The 22,616-nt window shown below is 39.9% G+C and overlaps 1 protein-coding gene across 1 annotated transcript in view; it reads right to left on the reverse strand.

Annotated features, from left to right (window-relative positions):
* The window catches only part of Csmd1 (CUB and Sushi multiple domains 1), a 1,525,237-nt gene that overhangs the window by 121,139 nt on the left and 1,381,482 nt on the right, over positions 1-22,616 (reverse strand). The window contains exons 38-41 of the mRNA XM_028766288.1: positions 16,964-17,082; positions 12,989-13,058; positions 8,143-8,259; positions 3,010-3,219 (exon numbers count right to left, since the gene is read on the reverse strand). Of these exons, the coding sequence (XP_028622121.1) occupies positions 3,010-3,219; positions 8,143-8,259; positions 12,989-13,058; positions 16,964-17,082 (516 nt within the window). The remainder of the gene's footprint in view (positions 1-3,009; positions 3,220-8,142; positions 8,260-12,988; positions 13,059-16,963; positions 17,083-22,616) is intronic.

Consider the following 22,616-nt stretch of genomic DNA (forward strand, 5'->3'; position numbering starts at 1 on the left):
AGAGAGAGAGAGAGAGAGAGAGAGAGAGAGAGAGAGAGAGATCGATTTCAGAAGTGCTTAAACCAAAGCCTTTCGTTCTGCCCTGGCCAGAGGTCCGATACACTAGAAAGGACGTCTGGGTTTGCCTTTTTAAAATCAATATTCTTATCTAGAGGCTACATGTAAGGGTATGACAGAAAACTCTAGTTTTGATACTATGGCTTCCAGGAAATACCTTTAGAATTGGATTCTGGTCAAAAGAATAAAATCTCCTTCTGGCTCTGGGTCTGGAGATACTACTTTCTGATTTGCTCTCAAGATTAAAGCATTACTTTCCACTGTCTTCCTCAATAGCCATGAAAGTAAACTAAGAGTTAATCTAACTAGGCCTATCAATTACTGATGAAAACACCAGATGAAAAGACCAACCCCGCAGGAAGGTTGGTTCACATAAACCCATGCTTAAGAGATGAGGGGAATGATTATTTCTTTAATGAAATGATGTATCCATTCTCCTGAGAAGCTCTGTCCTTAATCATAGTACTGATGGACACACTTCTATCTGTATCTGCAAAACTGGCCTGTCTTTCTGAATTACTTAAAGCATGAACGTTTTCTTTTTAAAGTTTCTTTACTTTCCAAAGTCTAGATCTTCTTCTTTTTTAAATTTTCTTCTCTTTCCAAAGCCTGGGTCTGCTTTGACTGGTATTATAAACTTTCTTATTCTTTCTTTGAGGCTACTTTCAGACCACCATGTGGCTGATTTTAAAGACCATCGCTCTCCTCCCTCCTTTCCCTCTCCCTGGCAGTTGGCAATGCTTGCACTTTGCCTGCTCGGTTAGTTCTGTTTTAAAGTCTAATACAATTATCACTGAACTTCCTTCAGAATCCCTTTCCTAATTACTAGTAAGAGTAAGAATCTAAACAGGGAATTGGAATTTTCCCTACAAACTGCTACTTTACCAAAATCTAGAAAGGAACGCAGTATGGAACCAAATATTGCCAGGACAAGACAGACAGGATCCATGCCGTCACCTGCACTGGCAGGGATTGGGTAGGCAGGCTGTGTTGTCTGCAATAAGCAGAGACTGAAATAGACTTCATTTAATGGGCAGTCAACAGCATAGAACCAAACCTAATGAAGAAGAGCCCCAATAGTGCAGGGACTTCCCTTCAGAGCACAGACAGTAGAATACAGGTTCTTTAGTACTGGGGAGGAAACATCACCAAGTACAGTATTCACATGGCACACTGGGGACCGGCATGAACCAGGTACGACTGGAGAATGGAGCAGATCTGCAGTGGCCATCGCTCTCCCACACTGTTCCTTCTAATAGGATCCTTATTAAACCTATGCATAGGCAATTGATTCCAGAGTTTGAGAAGACCCAGAACGTCTCTTGGCTTAGTCTAGTTTTCAGTCAGTACAAAACAAGACAAAAATAAAAACTACTCCAAATTTCAGACACTTAAAGTAAGACACTTCTCCACTGGCATGCCAGTTCTTAATCCTGAAGTCACTTGGGGTCCCAGGCTCATCCGACAGCCATGACAACAAACTATTGAAGATTCCTTTCTAAAGGACTCAAGGTATCAGCAAAGCATAACTCTATACTTAGTCAAGCAGGAGCAGTGAACCTGAGTCCTGATGGGGGTAGCACTAATGACCTATACACATGGAAAGGTTTAGATTAAACCCACCTCACTCTAAGGAAGTCAACCATAGCTGGATGATAGCTGAGACGCAGCTCTTCTATACAGTGCCCATGATCTGAGTTCTACAGCAATCACTGAAGGAGAGTGAAAAGGATAGCTCCCTCTATTTCCTCCTAACTGGATTCCTCTTTTCAGAGACCCCAATTTTGAGACTCTGTGTTAACATTTTAGATAGCAATGTAAGGAACACCATCAGATAGGCAACCCTAAATTTCAGCATGTGTGTCACCGTGATAAAATGCCAAAGTCCTGTTTCTGAGGTCTGTTTGTAAAACAAAGGGGGGTACAAACGGGTCAACCATGAGAATTTTCAACTTCATTTGATTCAACAGTATTTGGAGGAAGGCCAACAAAATTATTCAGGCGTAATATAAATGCCAAGGTTTCTGACAATTGAAAGGTGATTTGGAATTAACTGAGGGGAATTTTCTCCATGATTTTGTGTTTGGAGTAGTGAGAGAGGAGAATGATTTGCTTCTGAACTGTTTCTTTTTCCTGGGTGTGGTGGTTTGAATAAGGATGTTCTCCATAGACTCACATACTTGAATACTTAGTCACCAGGAAGTATAATTGTTTAAAAGGATTATAGGGACCAGGAGATGTGGCCTTGTTGGAATAGATATAGCCTTGTTGGAGGAAGTATGTCACTGGGCATGGGCTTTGAGGTTTCAAAAGCCCATGCTAGGCCCAGTCATGCTCTCTCTTCCTCCTGCCTGTGGATTAGGATGTAGAGCTATTTCTCCAGGACCATGTCTGCCTGTGTCACCATGCTTTGTGCCATGATGATAATAGATAAAACCTCTGAAACTTAAAGAAAGCCCCGATTAAATGTCTTCTTTTATAAGAGTTGCCTTGGCAATGATGTCTCTTTACAGTGATAGAACAATGACTGAGACACTGATGTACCTAGCAAGGTTCAAACAGAGTAGAGTCCATGATGCTGAGCCAAGAAGGTGCAAGTGTCTGGGGCTGCCTGTATTATCTTTGATATTGTTGGATTCTTCTGGTCCAGTCAATGTCCTAAAGGGCTATAAGGGAGAAGTGATAGAAGAGAAGGCCCTGTGACGGGAGGTGTATGATCACAAGGAAGAGAGGGCAGAGGAGATAAGGCTGAGAGTAGAGCCTGCACAATGTCTTCATGTGGCTAATAACTTTTCTGTTTTCTTAGCCCCATATTCCAGGATACACCACAAGTCAGAGTCCAACAATGCTTTGGGAATCAATTTGGCTTCATGAGGTTTTAACTGATCGAAGAGATTTAGGATTAAATGCAGTAAAAGAAGCATCTGTAGATTCATTCATTTTGTTGCTTACCTTGGTAACTGAGTTTAAATCCTTGCCGGTTCTGTGAGTGGTCACTATAGAAACGGATGAGGGTTTCGTGTGTGGTGCTCAGCAGAGATGCAGGAAGGTCAGGGCCACTGAACTGGCCCATCATTGGACTGCTGTGGTAAGGGCCATTCTGGATCTCCAGGTAGTCATGGTTGGCTTCAGTTGAGAAATTTAGAAATTGGATATGTGCACCTATGAGAAAACATACCATCCTCAGAAAGCTTATGATAATGTGCCCCAAATCAAGGGTAAATAGAGGGATTATCACTTCATTTCTGAAAGCCAGGGGAGCACAGTAGAAGAAATACTGTATCTTTGAAGACATATCTCAGGTTAACTCTGGGTGATCTGTGTCTGCAAAATTCATACCCATTAATCAATTTCTTTCATGCAGAAGTATATGCTAGCATCATATCACAGTGAATCACAGACATCATTCTTAGAATGGCAACTTAAGGAAACATCCCTACATCAATGATTATAAGAAAAACATAAGGCTGCTCTCATACATGGCACGCCAATCATGGTTTTATCTAAAGAGAAGTCAATATTAAATGAAAACCTAAATTATGAACCTTAGTAATAAAATAAGAGAAAATTTTCTTTCTTGTCCTTTTTCCCCTTCCCATAATGTGGTTCTAGAGATCAAACCAGGGGTGTCCTACATACTAGACCAGTACTCTGTCACTGAGTTAGTCTCATTCCCTCTTGATTTTGATGGTAAAAAATTTTTCATGTTGAAAAGTTAAATCAGGTGCTTACATGAGCTATTCTATGTAAGATTAGATACAGAGAAAATGGTGTCTCCAAGGCAGAGGCTCATAAAAAGTCAGGTGAGGAAAGGGTTATGAAAGGAAGCTAAAGAAGGAGTTGTGGGTTATAAAGAAACAAACAATTCTAAAAATTTAAAGCATTTCAAAGAAAACTTGCAGGAAGGAAACATATCAAACTATTGTGTTTCTAGTTAACTTGGCATAAGGCCAATTACCCTGTCCGAATTCTTTGCCAACTTCTCTCTCAAAATCACTAAGAGAGTCAATGCTTAATGTCATTTTATCTCTATAGGTGAGCACAGGGACTCGGCAGCATCAGCTATGTCCACTGTCACACAAGGAAGGTCGCTGTAAGGTTTATAGCCAGCTCAGATTAACAATGTCCTTCTTTCCTGTGGATTATCACGATGCAAGCTAGAGCAGAGCCAATCACCCAACGACTCAAATGCACTCTGCTGCTTCTTAGAGAAAATGAGTTTGTATTAAATGTGTTCAACTTGGCTCAACAACGAAGGATGACTGAGAAAATCTGGCTGGTGGAAAACCTCAGAAAGAGGCCAAGGGGACAGAAGTTAGAACAGAAGAAATATCTTCAATTAGTAAGCCAAACTTTGAATTTTTTTAAAATTAAGTATGGGCTTCATCTTATATCATCTTGGCAGATACACAACTTTCTCATTGGGAGGCTGGGAAGGGATACTCAATCTGTTATTCTAGGATAAAAAAAAATTCAGAAGAAATTCAAAGGCTACAGCCACATCAAGAGCCTACTACATAGAAAATGGCCAACATCCAAACAGCAGAGGGTGGAGAAAAGGTGGCTTTTCACTCCTACAGAATTAAGCTTGAAAAGAAAGTGGAATAACAATTATAACATTGTGAGGAAAATTACCATTTTGAGAGGGATAAAGTATCCAGCCACATATCACACTACCTAATACCTATCAGTAAATGAAACAGAACTTGGCTCTAATCTGTCTTAAAGTGGGATTGTATCCTTATCTAATTTCTAACGAACTTCCTCCAGTTTGACATTACAGAGCTCAACTGAAGGGATTAGAACAAATACAGCCTAGTCATCCTTTTATTATCTCATAGAATATTCTAAAACTCTGTGGATATAACAAGACAGCCAATCTAAGAGTATATCTCTGCTGAAATTTACACAGCACTCTTTCATCTGGTCGTAGTTATGCTTTGAAGATCAAGTACAAATGTGGAGTCCACTGCACAAAGGATTTGCCTTGTGACTTTGACAAAGCTTTAAATAGTAATGTGGCCCTGACTTTGGAGCAAAGCTCTCATTTTTAGCTGGTGGAATTTATGAGTATTAGCTTCTCTGCTATGTGTGTAACAAACATTCTAAGGTCCTTTTATACTTTCCTTACTATACCAGATGGTCCATTTTATAATTTAGGATATCATTGTCTTACATTGCACTACAGTTGTTTATAAAGAAAGGTATTATAAAAAACAAAACAAACAAAAAACAAAAGAATATCTAGGTGGCATTTCTCTTAACTTCTCTTAACTCTTATCTTTACACATACTCAAGAAAGCAGACCCAGAGAGTCTAAGTAGATTCTACTTCAGCAAAGCAGCACACACAGCAGCATTGAAAAATAAGAAATTAGCCCCAAACTATGGGGAAGGTGGTTGCTAAGACAGAAACCATTTAAATGGTCCTTTTATAGACCAGACATGAGAAGTGGAAAAGGGGAAAAGTCATCATTACATAATTCTAACCTTAGAGTTTCTTACATGTTTGCAAAAGCATCTTGAAAAACACAGCAAAGACAAGGAGTTTAAATGAAGAATTGTGGGTAGGAAAGGGCACTCCAAAAAACCATGATTATTAATAAAAACTCTAGTGTTATCAGCAGGCTACCTACCTATATGTTCTTGGCTAAGGAGGCCACTAAGGCCTAATGGGCCATGCTGCTGGATGCATGCCAGAAGTAGATAGGAAGCTGTCATTGCTGCAAACTCTTGCATATTTTAGCTTCAGGACATGGGGACATCAGACTGTGACTGAACTAAAAACTCCATTCTTGCTGACTGGCTTTCACAACACTTGAGGGTACCATGTGAGGTGCTGGGGGAGAATTGTCACTAACTGTCCTGTTTGGCTCAGAGCCTGCATTCTACAGTAGAAATATGCCAGTCAAGTTGTGCCTTCTGGGGCAATCAGGGCCCAACTGTTATGGATATCAATTGTTTTCCAATTGGATTGAAGACCTATTCCATAGGAGGGAATTTAATCTGGTACTATAAATCAGGCCTAGGAGGTCATAGACTTCATTATAGAAGCAACTGCTACTGTTGTGTTAAACAGATGAGATTTGTCTGTCAAGTTGTCTTCTAATAATTTGTGTTTATACACAAATATTACTATTGCTGTTAGCTTCAATTACTCACAGAAGTGAACTTTTTTATATAATAAAAGATGGACTAAAGACTCCCACCTGGTCAAACTCCTGAGACTAAATGACTATTGTGATATAGCAACCTAATAATTAGGCATCTATATCACTAATCCTTCAATCTCAAGACCCAAAGAAAGATGTTCAGAAAGGAACAAAAAGATATAAAACCCATAGGAAGGGATACAGTGTTGGTCTCTGAATTAAATTACACCTTCTTCTATGGAGGTTCAAGGCCTTTTAAATACTCTTGAAGTAAATGAAATTTACAAGGTTCTAGAAGTCCATAAAACTCAGATGTCTCAGGAAGTTCCTGAAATTACAAGATTCACACAGGCCCTTCACAAGATTATACATAAGCAGTAAAAACTTCTGTAGATAGGAGAACTCTGGGTTTCCAAGCTCCCTGTAAGTTGTACAGGGAACTTCAAGGATGCTCTCCATTCTATGGTGGGACTTTTTGAGAAGTAGCTTCTTTTGAGACATCTACGCATCTGTAAGTAACCCCTCAACCATATTCCCATAAGTGATCCCAACGACTCACTGATTCACTAAATTGGACTTGGGTGGAACTGTTTCTTTGACTTGCCATTGGTGCTCTATCTACAGTGGGATGTCTTCTAAGGTAAAGTCACTCAACTCCTTGAGGCCTTTGTCCTCCTTCCTGGTCTTTGCCACTTGACTTCTTTATGGCTCCAAATAAGTCCTGGGTCAAGACTCCATATGCTGGTCCTCTTGGACTGCCCACTAAGCCCTCCTCTTACCTTGTATAGCTAACCAAATGCTAGCTGACAACGTCTTCTGTCATGTACCTGCTCAAGCCAGGCAGGGCCTTCATCCCACTGCATGGTCACAGTGTTCTCTAATGAGCAAGTTGGCCAGTTATGTCTTCTCTAGAACTGTCTCTCTGCATCATAGTTCTAACTCTTTGAGGAATATACTTTGAAAACTCTACGACCTTCTAGGACAACAGTTTATGGATAGCTTCTAGTCATTCCTCTTCTACATACAAGTGCTTGGTATCTAGGTGCTCAGTTCCTACCACTTGGGATTTCCATTAAGTCCTTCCCTTGGTACAATACATTGTGGTTTTCGAAGAAAGAGAGAAGCTGAAGGCCAGATGAAGGGTCTACAGTGAGAAGGAAGACACAAGGGAGGTGAAGGCTAGCATGGGAGTTAGAGACTTTTAGAAAGGTCATGTGTTTCTCAAGTCAGGGCATAGTAAGATTTTAGTGTTTAAAACAAAACTACTAATTTTGTAAAGCGGATAATCCAAAAGACTGAAAGTTAATAGCTAAATATGTCTTAAAATTTCATAAACTAATAACCAACATGTTATATAACTAAAAAAGTTAATAAGATGCTTAATGCCCCAGCATACGGGAATGCTAGGGCAATGAGGTGGGAGTGATTGGGTGGGTGGGGGCATCACTCTCATAGAAGCAGGGGGGAGGAGGATAGGATAGGGAGTTTTGGAGAGGAAACCAGGGATGGGGGTAACATTTGAAATGTAAATAGATAAAATAACCAATAAAAAATAAAAGAATTTGAAAAAGATGCTATATTTCCAAATTTATGTTATATTTCATATGTGTCGTAGCATGAAGGAAGCCCTAAAAACTGCCAGCAAGAGTCACCATCTCTGAATTCTAGAGACAGACAAGACTAGGCAGAGATGTAAATGAGGAGACTGATAACTTATGGATGCCATGTCATGTCATCATTCAGCTAATTAAATTTTACTTGAAGGGAATCACATGGTTGAATGGATTTTTAAAGTTTCTGCTCTCAGTGTTCTTCTGTTAAAGCTCTCCTTAAATCTGAAATCTACATTCCAATTAAAGATGCAGACAAGTCAATGGATCACCACAGTCACTCAGGGCAACTAAGCCAGGTGGAATCATTCCTGGCCCACTCACCATAGCCAATGGGCAGTGATATCTTCCAGGTGCAGTCCAAGTTGTTGGGGTATGAGCCCGGAAACCCTGGGCTCAGGATCACTCCACTCATGCTGGTCAGTGTCCCACCACAGGTGGCTGTTAAAAAAAAGACCACAGGAATCTAGTAGAGTTTTATGCTCGGCAATGATACCTAATTTAACCCAGTTTACTGGACCACACTATTGAAGAGAAAGCTCAAGGACCTTGGGGTATCTAACAACAGTTTGGCATGTAGGGCATGTGTGCTAGTTACCCAGGGATTCAGTTTTCCTCCTCACTGTGGGATATTTGAGAATCAAGATTCTTCTGGAATTGCCTTCTGGTCCATAGGCTCTTAGCAAAAGTCAGCTGATTTAATAGTGCATTTAAAACAGACATCAGGTTGACTTTGGCTTTACGGTTCCCATTTGTGGTAGTATTGCTACCTATCAACTATCTGATTGATTATGCTCCTACTGTGTATAAACAAATGAACTTATGCTCCTGCTGTGTGTAAACTAATGAGAACCATCCCTGAAGCCCCACAGCAGTCATGAAGGCTGGGGTTCACATGGCCCTCACCTGACAGATGGAAATAAAGCCAACAAGACTGAGTAATTGGCCTGAGGATTCACAACTGGGATAGCCCCTCTGTTCTCCAGGATGGTCCACTTCTGTCTGGTTCTGGGGTCACACTGTCCTTAGTATCCCTACCTAGTACTTGGAGTCCCTTTAAATGGACAATATAGCTGTCTGCAACCACTTACTCCAGAAAATTCCACATCATGAAAATAGTAAGTCTGTATTGAAACTGTATCTATGCTGTGCTACTGTGTCTGATATTTGCCAGTAAAGAAACAGGACAGATTTTATAACAATATAAATATATTTGCATTAGCCACAAGGCTGATTCACCAGGAGCCCCTGCGTTTGACCATTTATGACCAGCTAAAGAGACAATTTCTAAGCACTCAGCTCATGTTTTCAGAAGCCTCTGTCAGAAAGCATACACAGTAGGTTTTTTGTTTTTAATTTTCAAATTATTTTCAATCATTAAGGTTAGATAACTTTACCCATCAAGGGCAAATTTCATGTGAGAAAATATTTACAGGGCAAGCATTGTGATTGTGGTTAGTTGTTTAAAATAGGCCACTGAAACTTGGGTTTCAACATTCTCTATATCCAAGAACTAACTTTACATCTTCTGCTGATATGATTCTAGACACAAGCTCAGATAAAATCAGTATGTTTGTAACTTAGAGAGCAGCCTGTCAGGAAGCTGTCAGTGGGTGAGACTCATGTGTGAAATGCACACTCTGCTTACGTGTGGTCCCTGGGACTTCACTGGGCTAAAATCATGCCAGAATGGTGGAATAAACCAAAGCACTTCTCCACATAGGACCCTCTAGCTGCAAGGAAGGTTGATATGAGGGAGGACACAGGGAGAACATAAACAGAAAAATGGGAAATGGCCACAAAGACAGGATGAGTGTCCAGTGATAACAAATGGTTTCTAAGGAACTTTTCCTGATTTTGAGTGTGACCAAAATAAAGCAATGTCATAAAATATGAGCATCTGTTATAGATCCCCAGCCCACCAGAGGAGGATTGACATGGTCATCATTAACAAGACCTAGCCAAGCTAGAATGACAGGCGCCATCTTCAATATTGTTATCCATCCTGAACAGAGGACAGGGACAGTGTGCTGTATGCCATGAACATCTAGACTCTGGGCACAAGATGACTTCCTGTTGATGTGAGAGCTATCAGCACAGGCCAGCCTTGTACATATAAAAAGAGCCATTTGATTAATATCAGATCAGAACTCCCTAAAGATGTGACCCCATCTACCTTACTTTGGAGTATTGAAGGAACCCCATTGCCAGTGTGCATCTAGAAACATAACTATGCATACGAGTATTTTGTCTGTGTACAACATATGTATTTGATATGTATAGCAGAGGCCAGAAGAGGGTGCTAGACCCTTTAAAGCTGTAATTACAGCTGTCTGTAAGCCACCATGTGGGTGCTAAGAGCTGAACTCCGGCCCTTTGGAGGAGCAGCCAGTGCTCTTAATCACTGAGGCATTTCTCCAGTCCCCGACTTACACTGTTCCATAATGCCCAGGCTGAAGCTACTTCAAAGATGTAGAATTTCTTTCACACTATTACCCCGACCCACTCCTGCTCATTCTTTCTCGTCCATCATCTCATGCCCTGCAAGCAGTCTGTGTGGAGAGTCATCAACAGATGCTATGCTTCAAAAGGATGGTTGATCCCTGCTACACAACTCAGGGACTCTGCATTTTTCTGAATTTATATTTCTCATTTTGTGCAGATTCCTCCTGATCCAGCACAAATAGTACATTTTTAGTCCATGTCGCAGGTCACACACTGTTGAAAACCCCACAATGCAAAAAGTCTGCAGCCCCGCTGGCCTAGCTCTGCTGGGGACCTTGGCAAGCTGCCTGTCCCTCCAGGACTTTATGTGATATTAAGAACAGTCAGCATTACTTAAACTCTGACAACAGAGCTGGGTCTTCAATGAATTCTAGGAAGCGGCTTCTGCACCTTGACTCCATTCGTAATGTGGTTATAAGGAATTAGGACATGAGGTTTCCAGGAAGCCAGTGAATAAAATATTATCTCTTTCTAGACACCTACCTTCTTCAGCTCAGATAAACCTGGAACTAACAGCTACAAAACGCTTTGATTTCTTATGTCAGCCTTCATGGCTCATTACAGTTGTGTGGGAGTTCTGACAATGGGGAATTTCTCTGCATGCCTTGCCCTAAACTGTAGAAGTTGATGTACTTCAATATTTGCTGAATATACATATATACATATACATATATTCTCATTAAAGAACATGTAAAAGTCATACGTATCTTGCTAATCTAAGTTAGTTATACAAATTCAAATAAAATAGTTTCTTATGAAGCACTGAGCAAACACAAAAGCCCTCATCTGAATATGTCTGCTAGGAATCAGTTCCACTTCAGAGTTGAAAGAATCTAAGTCACTGTATGTGGAATGTGGTTGCTCACAAGAAGATGGGTGATCTATGTAAGGAATCGGAGGCTCCTTGACATCCTTCTGTTTCTTCTTCCATACCAAGGCTGGGATACAAACTTCCATTTTATAAAAGGAGCTTTTAGTGTGGAAGGCATATTAATAGAGAAATTTATGTTTGTGTGTCACAAATAAAATACTGGCCTCTGAGGAAGAATGCTCCCTTGAAAGAGAATATGAGGGTGAATACAGATGGGAATTATTCTCCAGACCAAGGAGGCTATAGAGCATTGAGTTTTGTTTGTTCACCACATTTGGGGCCATATGTTATCCTCTCTACAGAGTCCCATTTGCCAGTTAAACTGTATATTTCTCGAACTCATTGCATGGTTAAGACTTGTTTGAGAAACAGAGATATTAGCATGCCAATGAAACACACAATTATCACCTTGTTGACTTTGGGGGACCAAGATAGAGTATCATCATGGTCCTCAACAAAGTAAATCCTGAAACTGAGACCATCCCAGTGGATGCATCACAACATTTCAAGCTGTTCAATTTGTGGACACAGATGGTGCTTTCTCCTAAAGCAGTCCCAGACAATATGGACTGTCTGAGTGTGGTACAGGCATCAGGGATCTGAATGTGACAACGGTTGAGACCACTGTGGAAAGACCTTATAGACTCAGGAAGTGTCCGAGAGCCTCTGTCACAGCAAGCCAGGTTCTTAGACAGCCACTGATATAGCCCTCATTTCAGATTGCTAGTCTGAGGAATAGAGTGATGAGCCAGGCATAGGAGTCGTTACAGTTCTCTGGGTTGTGGAAAGATGATGTAAGTGATGTTAACGGTACTAAACCTCATGAAAAGACAGCTATCTCAGGTGTAAGGGCAGAGGCTAAAGGTTTCTAGGAACCTGACAGATAATGGTAAGGTTTACTCCAAACTCAAGAGTAGCCAATTCCCTCCATGCTGTCTGGCTGCAATGTATGGAAAACTCAAAAGTTGTGTTTAAAAACTGCATGAGAAACACCTTAAGAATATTTTATATAAGGACAGATTTAGTGCTGATGGGTTTGTTATTGGCCACAATCTCTGTCATACCAGCGGCCCAGTGAACTAGGAGAGGTGGGGGTGGTTGGAAAATTGAGCACAGTTTCTAGGGCAAGAACAGGAAAAGAAAGTAGACACTGGGTGGGCGGGCTATGAAAGTCTGAGGTGTAACCCACAAACTGCAGAAGCTGATCCTATGGCTCTGGGGCGGGGATGCCTGTCCTGCAGTTTGCACTGGGATGCTTTAAGCCTCAGGCATAGTTTTTTTTCCCCACAAAATAGGCAGTGGTTCTCCAGTGCTAATAAGGGTGTTTACACATAGCTGTCACTGGACCCTTCAATGTGGAATACAAACAAACTGGTTTCTGGAGATCCAGTGACTTGCTTGTAATTCTGAGCTGTGCTTCTGCAAATACACCTCTCCCGAGGCTAACAACATGTTCAGAAAGGCTGCTCAGCCTGTCAGTACTGTTACCATCTTCCTTCATAAATTAATAAATTGGGATTTTGACATGGATTTGAACTGCTTGGCACCCTGAGCTGGGAGTCTCAGAGCTTCTCTGTGTAGCCTGATCCGAAGTCCCTCCAAAAGCCGAACTACTGAATTCCACAGGGAGGAGCTCATTGCATGCCTGTGACTTTGCCCTGTGTGAATGTGCTCTCTAATAATGTGTGCTTTTGAGAGGGACAGTGTGTGCTTTGAGTGGGACGTGGAAGGGTAGACATTGAAGCCAGCTCACTGGATGAGGGTTACTTGGCAAGTCTGTGCAGGTGTACTTACCAATGCACAAAGGGGAAGGATAGTTCCAGCGACGTACGGTTCCTGGCATACAAGAAATGTGTGAGCGGCCCTGTTGAAAAGCAAACCATGAAGCTTGTTTGTTATTTCAGCCGAGTATTTAGGAATGAAATGTGTAGGAATATCTTACCTTCTTTGTCTCTTTAAAAACTGTCAACTGAACTCTTGTAAATGAGTCTCATTTGGAAGTATCAATTAACACTGACAAGATCCTTTTCACTAACAATATCTTGACTATCTAAAGAGGCAGGATTTTGGCTAATTCTTCACCATACCAAAGGAGGACAAACATAATAAGATAAAGTATGTCTCACTTTTTCAGCAGCAGCTATGTCACAGTGTTTGGCTTAAAAGGCAGGAGTGATTGGGGACAAATGGTAGGAACTGAGAGGATGGTAAACAAGAATTTGCTGCCAACCCACTTAGGGTTACTCTCTTGGCTGTGCAGAAACCACAAATTCATGTACACTCCAACCTTTGCAGTGTAACAAGTAACTTTGCATGTCCTGCCTGGTGGAAGGCAGATTCTTGTCTGTAGTGAAGTCAGTCCTCCCAACTCAGGGTCTTGTGATTCTCGAAACAGAGCACTGCTCAAAACTTGGTCTTCTAAAAGCCAAACAGCAGTGAAGAGATTTCTGGGGATATACCGTGCTGAACTCTCTCTAAGCTCTAGAGCAGTGCTTCTCAACCTTCCTAATGCCATGACCTTTTAATACAGTTCCTCATGTCATGGTGACCTCCAACCATAAAATTATTTTTGTTGCTATGTCATAATTATAATTTTTCTACTCTTATGAACCCTAATGTAAATATCTGATAAGCACATGGTCATAGTGGACTCCTGTGAAAGGGTCATTCAACCTCAAAGAGTCGTGGCCCACAGGTTGAGAAGCACTGCTCTGGTGGCACCTTTCAGTGGTGTTCTGTTGTAATTTTCCCTTCCTGTGATCACCTCTGCCTCATCTCATCATACATTTTTCTCTACTACCTAAAAGTGGCACTTAGGGGATTGAGACAAAACTTTACACACCAAGGACTCAGGAAGCATAAATGTATAAGTATGGCCAATAAAGATAAGGGGGTTGACTCCTCGAGCTGATCATTCTGTTAAAAAACTAATTTATACGGCACCATGAGGAGAGCAACAATACCAACCAACCACAGCTCCCAGGGTCTAAACCACCAGCCTGGGAGCACTTGGGGAGGGATCCAGGGCTTCAGCTGAATATGTAAGAGTGGAGAGCCCTGCTGGGCATAGGTGGAAGATGAGATCCTTGACCTCATGAAGCCTGGACGCTCCAGGGGGTGGGAATTTTGAGGGTGGGGAGGTGGGAGTGGGGGGGGTAAATAGAGGTTACATCCACAGAGAAGAAGGAGGAGGGGCGAGGGGATTGGGGGTTCCGAGGGGGTGGTGGGGGATGGGGTAAGGGGACAACATAGGAAATGTAAATAAATCATCCAATAAAAAAAACAAAAAAACAAAACAAAACAAAAAAACTAATTTATATTTTCATTCTTACTGGCATTTTAAAAAATAGTTCTAAAGGAAAAATAAGTTTGTTTCTTAGATTTGTTCATCAAATGTCAGCTAAGCTCTTGTCTTTACTTCAACGTTTGGGTTTAAGTTAAGGTTTTGCTCTGTTGCCCCCTGCTAGCCTCAAACTCAAATCCCTCTGCCCGAGTCTCCAAAAGTGTTAGGACTAAAAGCATGTGCCAACACATCCAGTTGAAAATATATGTTTTTCAAGAAGACAATCTGATGCCAAAGTGTGTGTGTTTATATATCCTGTGGCCCATTAAATTGTATTTAATAAATTTCCTGAATTATGGCTAAGCATAAAGTGCAAAAACCCTTTAAAGATATTTATTGAAGACCTCCAGTAAAATGGTCATTTATCACAAATCAGAGCATATTCAGCTATGGACAGTTCCATAAAAAAATTGGATGAGTGATTTCAAATAAAATTTGTGTAATAGATCAAATACAAAGCAGGATCCTGAAGACTTTATCTTCAAGGTTTTATCCTAAGAGGAATTTTTGAAATTTTATGTCTTAAAAGAGCATGAAAGCACATCAATGTTGGCTAGGTCTTCAGCTATTCAGGATTTCACAGCAGCCCATGGTGTTAGCACAACGTTGTATGACCATTAGTCTCACTCTGTGTCATACAGGAACTGTGTTAGGAACAGTGATTTGCAGGACGATGTATGTTCTACATGTGCAAGGTAATTCATGTGTTAGTGAAGACTTGTTAGCATCTACTTCTGTTGTTGGGATGTTAACATCCCCCAAGCTCCAGGCTCAATGCTGTCCATAGTAAAGACAATGGCCTGGCTTACATTTGAAGAGCAGAGCTAGGAAGCAACCTGATAAGCCTTCAGTCTAGTGTGTCTAGGAAGAGTATCAATCCCATGTTATAGGAAATCTGTGTTTGAAAGATTTCTTCTCCAAGGTCTTAAACTATCACTAAACATGGAAGCTAACAGAAGCTGCACTTCTTCAACACACACACAAAACCCCACAGATATCAGAAGAGAAGAGAGTGTTGGAATGTGGATTTCATGGGAGAAAAGCAGAATGTATTGATGTAGCCCCAGTCAGTTATAACAAAAGCCAATGGAAAAAGATCAAACAAAAAGCTCATGGAAATGGACCAAAGTGCTTTTTCATGTGGAACTCATGATCTAGGACATGGGATTCTCTCTATTGTAATAGATACAAGTACAATACTTGTCTTAACCACCCTGATTAATCTCCCTGTGCCTGGTTAAACATGCCTTTCTGTCACAAAGTTACAGGATCCTGTGGGGAAACTCAGATTCTACAATCCACTGTGTGTGAAGTCCATGTGGTTAATGCCCTGCCATGCAAGATCCAAGGGCTTTAAGCTATAGTTTGACCTTCATGAAAGTGATACATGTAATTACTTGTTTATATAACAATAGCATTTTTTATAATGTTAACATCTATATGCTCTATGTACTGAAACATGTGGGAGATTTAATAGAGATTTTCTCCAATCATAGAACTCATAGCTCATGCTACAGGGTCTGTAGGGACTGATGTGAAGTCTTATGTCATGACCTAGCCTTCACTAGGTACTGTCCACTGGTTCTTGGTATAGTTCTTTACCCCATATATGTGAAGAGGCCAATTGTATAGCCTGTCCTTATTTCATTGTATATTATCCTACCTCTTTCTTGATTGTTACTCAAGCTGTTCAATGAAGTTAGGTGTAGAGCATAGCTTAGAGGTAGCATTTAAGAAGACATCAAATTCAATGCCATTATAAACCTGTGAGAAATTGCTCTGAGATATGAATTTCATGAAGAATACAAACATAGGTAGGGTTAGCTGTGGCTACTACTGTTTGTAGCACATTGTTAAAACAAGAAAGAGATAACAGAAACAGCTTTCATCTTGCTGTTTGTCCATTTATAGTTGTGTGTTTGGAGACTTCTATATAACTGTATTAAACAACTATAAAAAACTTCTAGCAAAACTTGTCTATAGAATTTCTTGAAAAGCCACTGAACATTTCTTTGTGGGGGAATAGCAGAGGTTTCTAGTGGTAGCTTGCTAAATGGAGTCATGGAAAATGCAAATGAGACAAAGGACACTTCTCAGCAGCATATCTCATCGCTAGGAGCCACGTAGGGGGTTTATAGCTACTTGAACCTTGGTCCTTGGGTTTTCTCTGAATAACTATGGACACACAACTTTGAAAGAAAATAATTGTTAAAAAAATAAAATGGGGACAGTCTGCTGAGGTGCTTCAGCATGTAAAAGGTGATTCCTATGACAATGTTTTTACAATGTCCATGGATTGCTCATTTACAGACTAAGAGGAGCAAGGCAAACTGACTACATGAACATGACTTAGAGCATGAACATTGGGTATGAACAACATAGATGGCTATGCTGAGCCTCCCTCCCATTCCCAGAAGGATGCCTACCTGCAAGGTGTACCCGGGCTCACACTGGAAGGACAGTACGTCATTCACCATGTATCGGTCTCCTATCTTGATGCCGTTGCTCGGGAGAGTAGGTTCCTGGCACGCAGCCAGGCCCACCGCTAGAAGGACACAAAGACAGATGCTGGGAATCAGGGAATGTCAGAAACATGTTTTATTATCAGTAGCAGGAACTTTGTTTCCCATTGCTTCCTGTGGAAGTAAACAAAAGTTTTCATGCTTCCTCTTGCTGTTTGACCAAAAGGGTTTAAACAGCGTTAGATCAGAGTTGTAAGCTACTTCTTATGCAGTATCTCAATTCATTTGGGTCATGGAAGGGATTGAAATTTTTCTTAGAAAAAAATTGTCAGTTCCACATTTAGCATAAAGAACACAATTTTAATACTGATACAACCAAACAACTGTTTCCTGTTGCCTGAAAACCCTGGAATTGTGTTCTTTTATCTTTCTCATGCATTCTGAAAACTTTACAAGTCTGTCAATGTAGGAATTCCTTCTGAGAAAAAAATACACATGAGAACAAACTCATTCTTCTCTTCTATGTTCTCATACCCAGCAACAAGAATCTCATGGCTGGTCCAATCTTATATTAACAGGACCAATATTTATATAAAATGTTGTATCCTGGTCCTTTCCTTAGATTATAACACCCTACATTTAAGGAACTCACAAATTGCAATAGAAATTTATCCTATACTATTGAACTCCAAAGTACCAGAGTAATTAACTCGAAGTAGCCATATCATTCTATAGATAGAAAGTATATAAGAATTGCGTTTCATAGAATACAATGTCCTTTCTTTATTGACAAGATTTGAGTTTTATAAGATGGGTACATTCAGATGATAGATCATGTGGAACATAGACAAAGGTAACTGTGAATTTAATTAACATTCTATTTTTACACTCAAGATCTGGCTGAATATAAATGCTGGCTTTCCTTCTTCCAGTGTTCCAAGAAAGAGGAGAAGGCCTTCTCCAGGTGAGACTGGTAAGTCTTCATGTAATGTTGCTCTCACTCTGAAACTTGACATGAATATATCATGCCACAGATGAAGGCGGCTCGGATGGTGGGGCACCAGTAATTTCAGAGGCAGATAGTCTCTGTCTGGCAGAGTCATCCCACCACTGAGCATTCCTAGCAACTGATTGCCCTCCTGCAGAGCTACCCACACTGTGCCAGCTGTGCTGCATCATCCCTTCGGACTTTACACACACTAATACACAAGCGATAACAAAGCAAGGATGAACTTGAATGTCAGCAGCAGAGCAATAGTTGGCTGACTCTACCCGGGGCTCACTCACATGGACACTGGGTCTGGTCCCCTAGCTCTAGACATGGAGGTTTTAGAAAGTGCAGATGCTATCAAAGAAGATGTTGCATGTGCTTAGCATAACCACAGATAGATACTCTCTATGCTGATATTCAGGAGAGCCCTCAAGCTGATGACCACTCACACACCTAAGTCTCTGGCTGATCTAGCTGCACAGGTGGGTAATGCAGCTTCTACAAGATGCTAGAGAGTTTTCTCTAGCATCTCTCTGTGAATCAGGAGCTGCAAGCCATGCATCCTAGACCATCCAGAGACTCTTTCCCTTATCCTGAGAGAGGGACGGAGTTGAAGTGCCATTCCTTCCTAGTGGGATTGCTCATCTGAGTCCCTGCTGGAGAGTTTTGGCTGATACATGAATTTGTTGACATGCTTCACATCATGAAATACAGCTATTGCATATGACAGAGGTGGCTATAAGTTAGGTCGTAAATTTTTCCTAAGTTGACATAGATTTTTCCCTATATAGCTGTTTTTAAAGTATAAAACACAATTAGCATTAACCAGCAATATGTTGTATTTATTACACAGATTTTCAACCCATTTAAAGTTTTTCATAGACGATAAAACTACCAAACATACAAGGAGCCATCATACAAGAGCTCACAACTACATTTAGAACCCACACTCTAAAGATTAGCAAGATCATCTTGGGTGCATATAGCCTTATTTTTAAAATTTCACTCAAAAATACAATGAAGTATTATAGGAAAATATATAATCAAAGATTGGAATACCAGGAGGTATAATTTGTGATGATTTTGCACAGTATTGTTTTGTTATAATTTATGTTTTCAAAAGTCAAGGCCAAGAACAAAGTTTTCAATAACACAGAATACTCAAAATGAAATAGGAAAATTTACTGTGATTAAATTTGTAAAGATATGAGATTAAAATGATAAGGAGTAATATCAAACCTCAATAGCTGAATTACCTCCCTTTCTGCATGCTGTACAATGTTTTTCCTTTTAATATAATTCTATTATACATTGATTTATATGTAGTTATTGTATATTATTTGGCTTTCATTTTCCCCTTCCTTAAATTAAATACTGAAATATAATTCATCCTCTAAAAACGATAGCATTGATATCTATCACCACAGGAAATAGACTTTTATTTCTAATTAATATCAAAACACAAAAACATCATTATTTCAGGAAAGGCAAGTTATGGTGAGACTAAGATATTCCACAGGATCATGATGCTTGTAGAAAGAAGCACTGCCATGATTTCCCTACGCCTTAGCATCCCTGCATAGTTGTGTATATTAGAAACTAAGAATGCAAACCCTTAGTGTATGTAAGGATGGTTTTCAGTTCTTTAGTTTATCTGGTTATTTGTTTTAAAGATGTAACTAATAATCAAACTATGAAATAAAAGTGGTAGAACAAGCATCAGGCAAGGTAGATTTCAGCAATGAGTCTAAGCCAAACATGATCATATCAGTCTATATCAGGCTAGTAAGGATGCTCTTTACCTTGCACATTGAGATGGAAGAGTAATATTTGACTGGACTATATCTCAGGTTAAGCTTTCAGTGTCTACATCACAGGAGTGATTGAAAGCCATAGAGCTATCTAAGTTACTCACCTAGATATACTGATGTCTAAAAACTCTGTGCACACAGAAAGGAAAACCTACGGACTGGTTAAACTTGACATGATGTTAGAACAAGCCTGTAAGCCCAGCACTGAGGATGAGGAAGAGGCATTGAATGTTTGAGGCCACCAGGGTGTATAAGGTTACTTGGTCTCAAAAACAGATAATTCATTAAATGTTCATTATTTTTTAAATTGGATATTTTTAAACATAACAGATTGACAAAAAAAATTCCAATCAATGTTTTAGGGGCAGAAACATCTAGGAAGAAGAGACTAGAAAGTTATTTGGAAGATTTTTTGGCAGAACATTTATCCTTATCTAATGATGGCACACTTACAACTGAGATCATACATGACAGGAAACACCTGATGAGGTATTTTATTTAAAGGTGGTCCATGAGCAGCCAGTTTCCTTGATCTCCTTGGATATAAAGTGAGAATGGTTTTCAAAAATCTGAAGGGCATATGGCCATTTGTGTTGGAATAGCCAGCACATTATAATATTTCATAATTTATTATCTATGAATCTATTTTCTGTCCATTCTGATGTTAAGATGTGGACTTTTAAAATGCACTGATACATAAAGTTTCAATTTGATTTAGAATGTTGAAAGGAACTTTTTTTAATTCCCATGAATCTAGTCAGAAGAAGCAAAGACCATGAAACAAAGCTATTAAGAAGATAAGTGTTCTAATTTGACCAAAAAGTAGAGTTTAATGGCTTGACCTACTGCTGATCATAAAATGAATGCTGTGAGGCAGAGGAGAGCAGATAGCCCATCAGGCCTTCGAAGTACACTGTGGCTGTTCTTCACAACCCAGCAGAAAAACTCAGACTGTGTTCAGTTGAATCTCAGAAGTGAAAATTATGGACAGCACATGCCAGACACATGCTTTAAAATCAAACACATATCCATAGGATAACCAGGAGCTTTGCAGAACTTAGAAACTCAGATGATTTCAAAGGACTTCTCTCAACTGAGAATTGTTCTCATGGCCACTGGCATAGCTTGTAGTCTTTTACAATTCGTAAAGTAACATGAGCATGTTACTCTGACTGAAGAGCTCAAAACTACAATAAACCTAATAAGAAAAAAAATGAGGGAAGAAGGAAGTAGATCCAAGTGGAGAGATTCAAATTGGAATATTTGGCAGAGGGAAGACAGAGGACAATATTCTAGCTTTATCCTATTGTTATGATGAAATCCTCAGATCAAAAGCAACATAGGGGAGCAAGGAATCTATTTGGCTTACACTTCTGTGTTGCATTTTATCATTGAGGGAAATGAGAGCAGGAAGTAAAATAGGAAGTCAAACCAGAAACCATGGAGGAGTGCTGCTTACAGATTTGCATGTGCTTATGCTCAGCTAGCTTTCTTATCAGTGGTGGTGGTCCCATGACCACTTGCCCAGGGAATGGTTCTACCCACAGTGGGCTAGGCAATTCAACACCAATGAATACCCAAGATGATCCTCATGGACATATCCACAGGACAATTGGATCTAGGTAATTCTTCAACAATCTTTCTTCTCAGGTAAGTCTAGGCCAGTGGTTCTCAACATTCCTAATGGCAAAGCCCTTTAGTATAGTTCCTCTTGTTGTGGTGACCCTGACCATAAAAAGTTTTTTTGTTGTTATGTTATAACTGTAATTTTGCTACTGTTATGAATCATAATGTAAATATATGATGTGCACATGGCCTTAGGGGACACCTATGAAAAGGTTGTTCTACATAAAGTAAGTTGTGACCCACAAGTTGAAAATCACTGCTCTAGGCTATGTCAAATTGACATTTCAAGCTAATTAGGACATAAACACACTTACGCATGCACACACCAATTCAATACATGGGTAGGTCATCATTACACTATGTGGACAGAAAAGGCTATCTTTTAATTTTGAAAAGAAAAATAAAAGTTAACCAGGCTGTATCATAAACGCAAATGTTCCCTATTGACAGCGTTTCAAATAGAAACTTTGAGTTTCATGAGGTTTTAACCAGTGTGCGTTCAGTAAGACCCAAATTGTGAGCATTTAATTTTGATGTTTTCCCATGACTGGTGATATAGGGTAAGACAAAAAGCTTCTAGGTAAGCTGAAAAGCTTCTAGTTGCTACAGATCAGGAGGGTGGGCAGCTGGTACTAGGTTAGAGGTATCTCAGCCATTTTAGATTGATGATATTTTCAGCTGACAAATGCTTATGAGATGTAGCACTTTTGTAAAGAATACAACATTTAGACTTAAGAGTTCTGTATAATATGAGTAGACATGAATTCAAGTTTGTGAATTTATTATAGTTTTTTTTTTCTTTGAGGCAGGTTCAATTGCTCTGTATACAAGCTTGGCCTAGAACTATCAACCCTTCTGTTTCAGCCTTTCAAATGCTGAGATGTCAGGTACATATCACCATGCCTGTTGAAAATGTCTTCTCATAGAATCTATGTCAGCTTTGTATATCTTAAAACAGAATTTTTGCTGATAATCAGTGATATCACTAAGTTAGGGTTTCTATTGCTGTGAAGAGACATCATGACCATGGCAACACTTATAAAGAAAAACACTTAATTTGGGCTGGTTTACATGTTTAGGGGTTTAGTGCATTTTTATCATGGTGAAAAGCATAGCACATGCAGGTAGATATGATGCTGGAGAAGGAGCCAAGAGTTCTACACTTGGACCCACAGGCAGCAGGAGAGGG

This window comes from Grammomys surdaster, unplaced genomic scaffold, assembly GCF_004785775.1.
Source record: "Grammomys surdaster isolate TR1022 unplaced genomic scaffold, NIH_TR_1.0 167, whole genome shotgun sequence".
Taxonomy (NCBI): Eukaryota; Metazoa; Chordata; class Mammalia; order Rodentia; family Muridae; genus Grammomys; species Grammomys surdaster.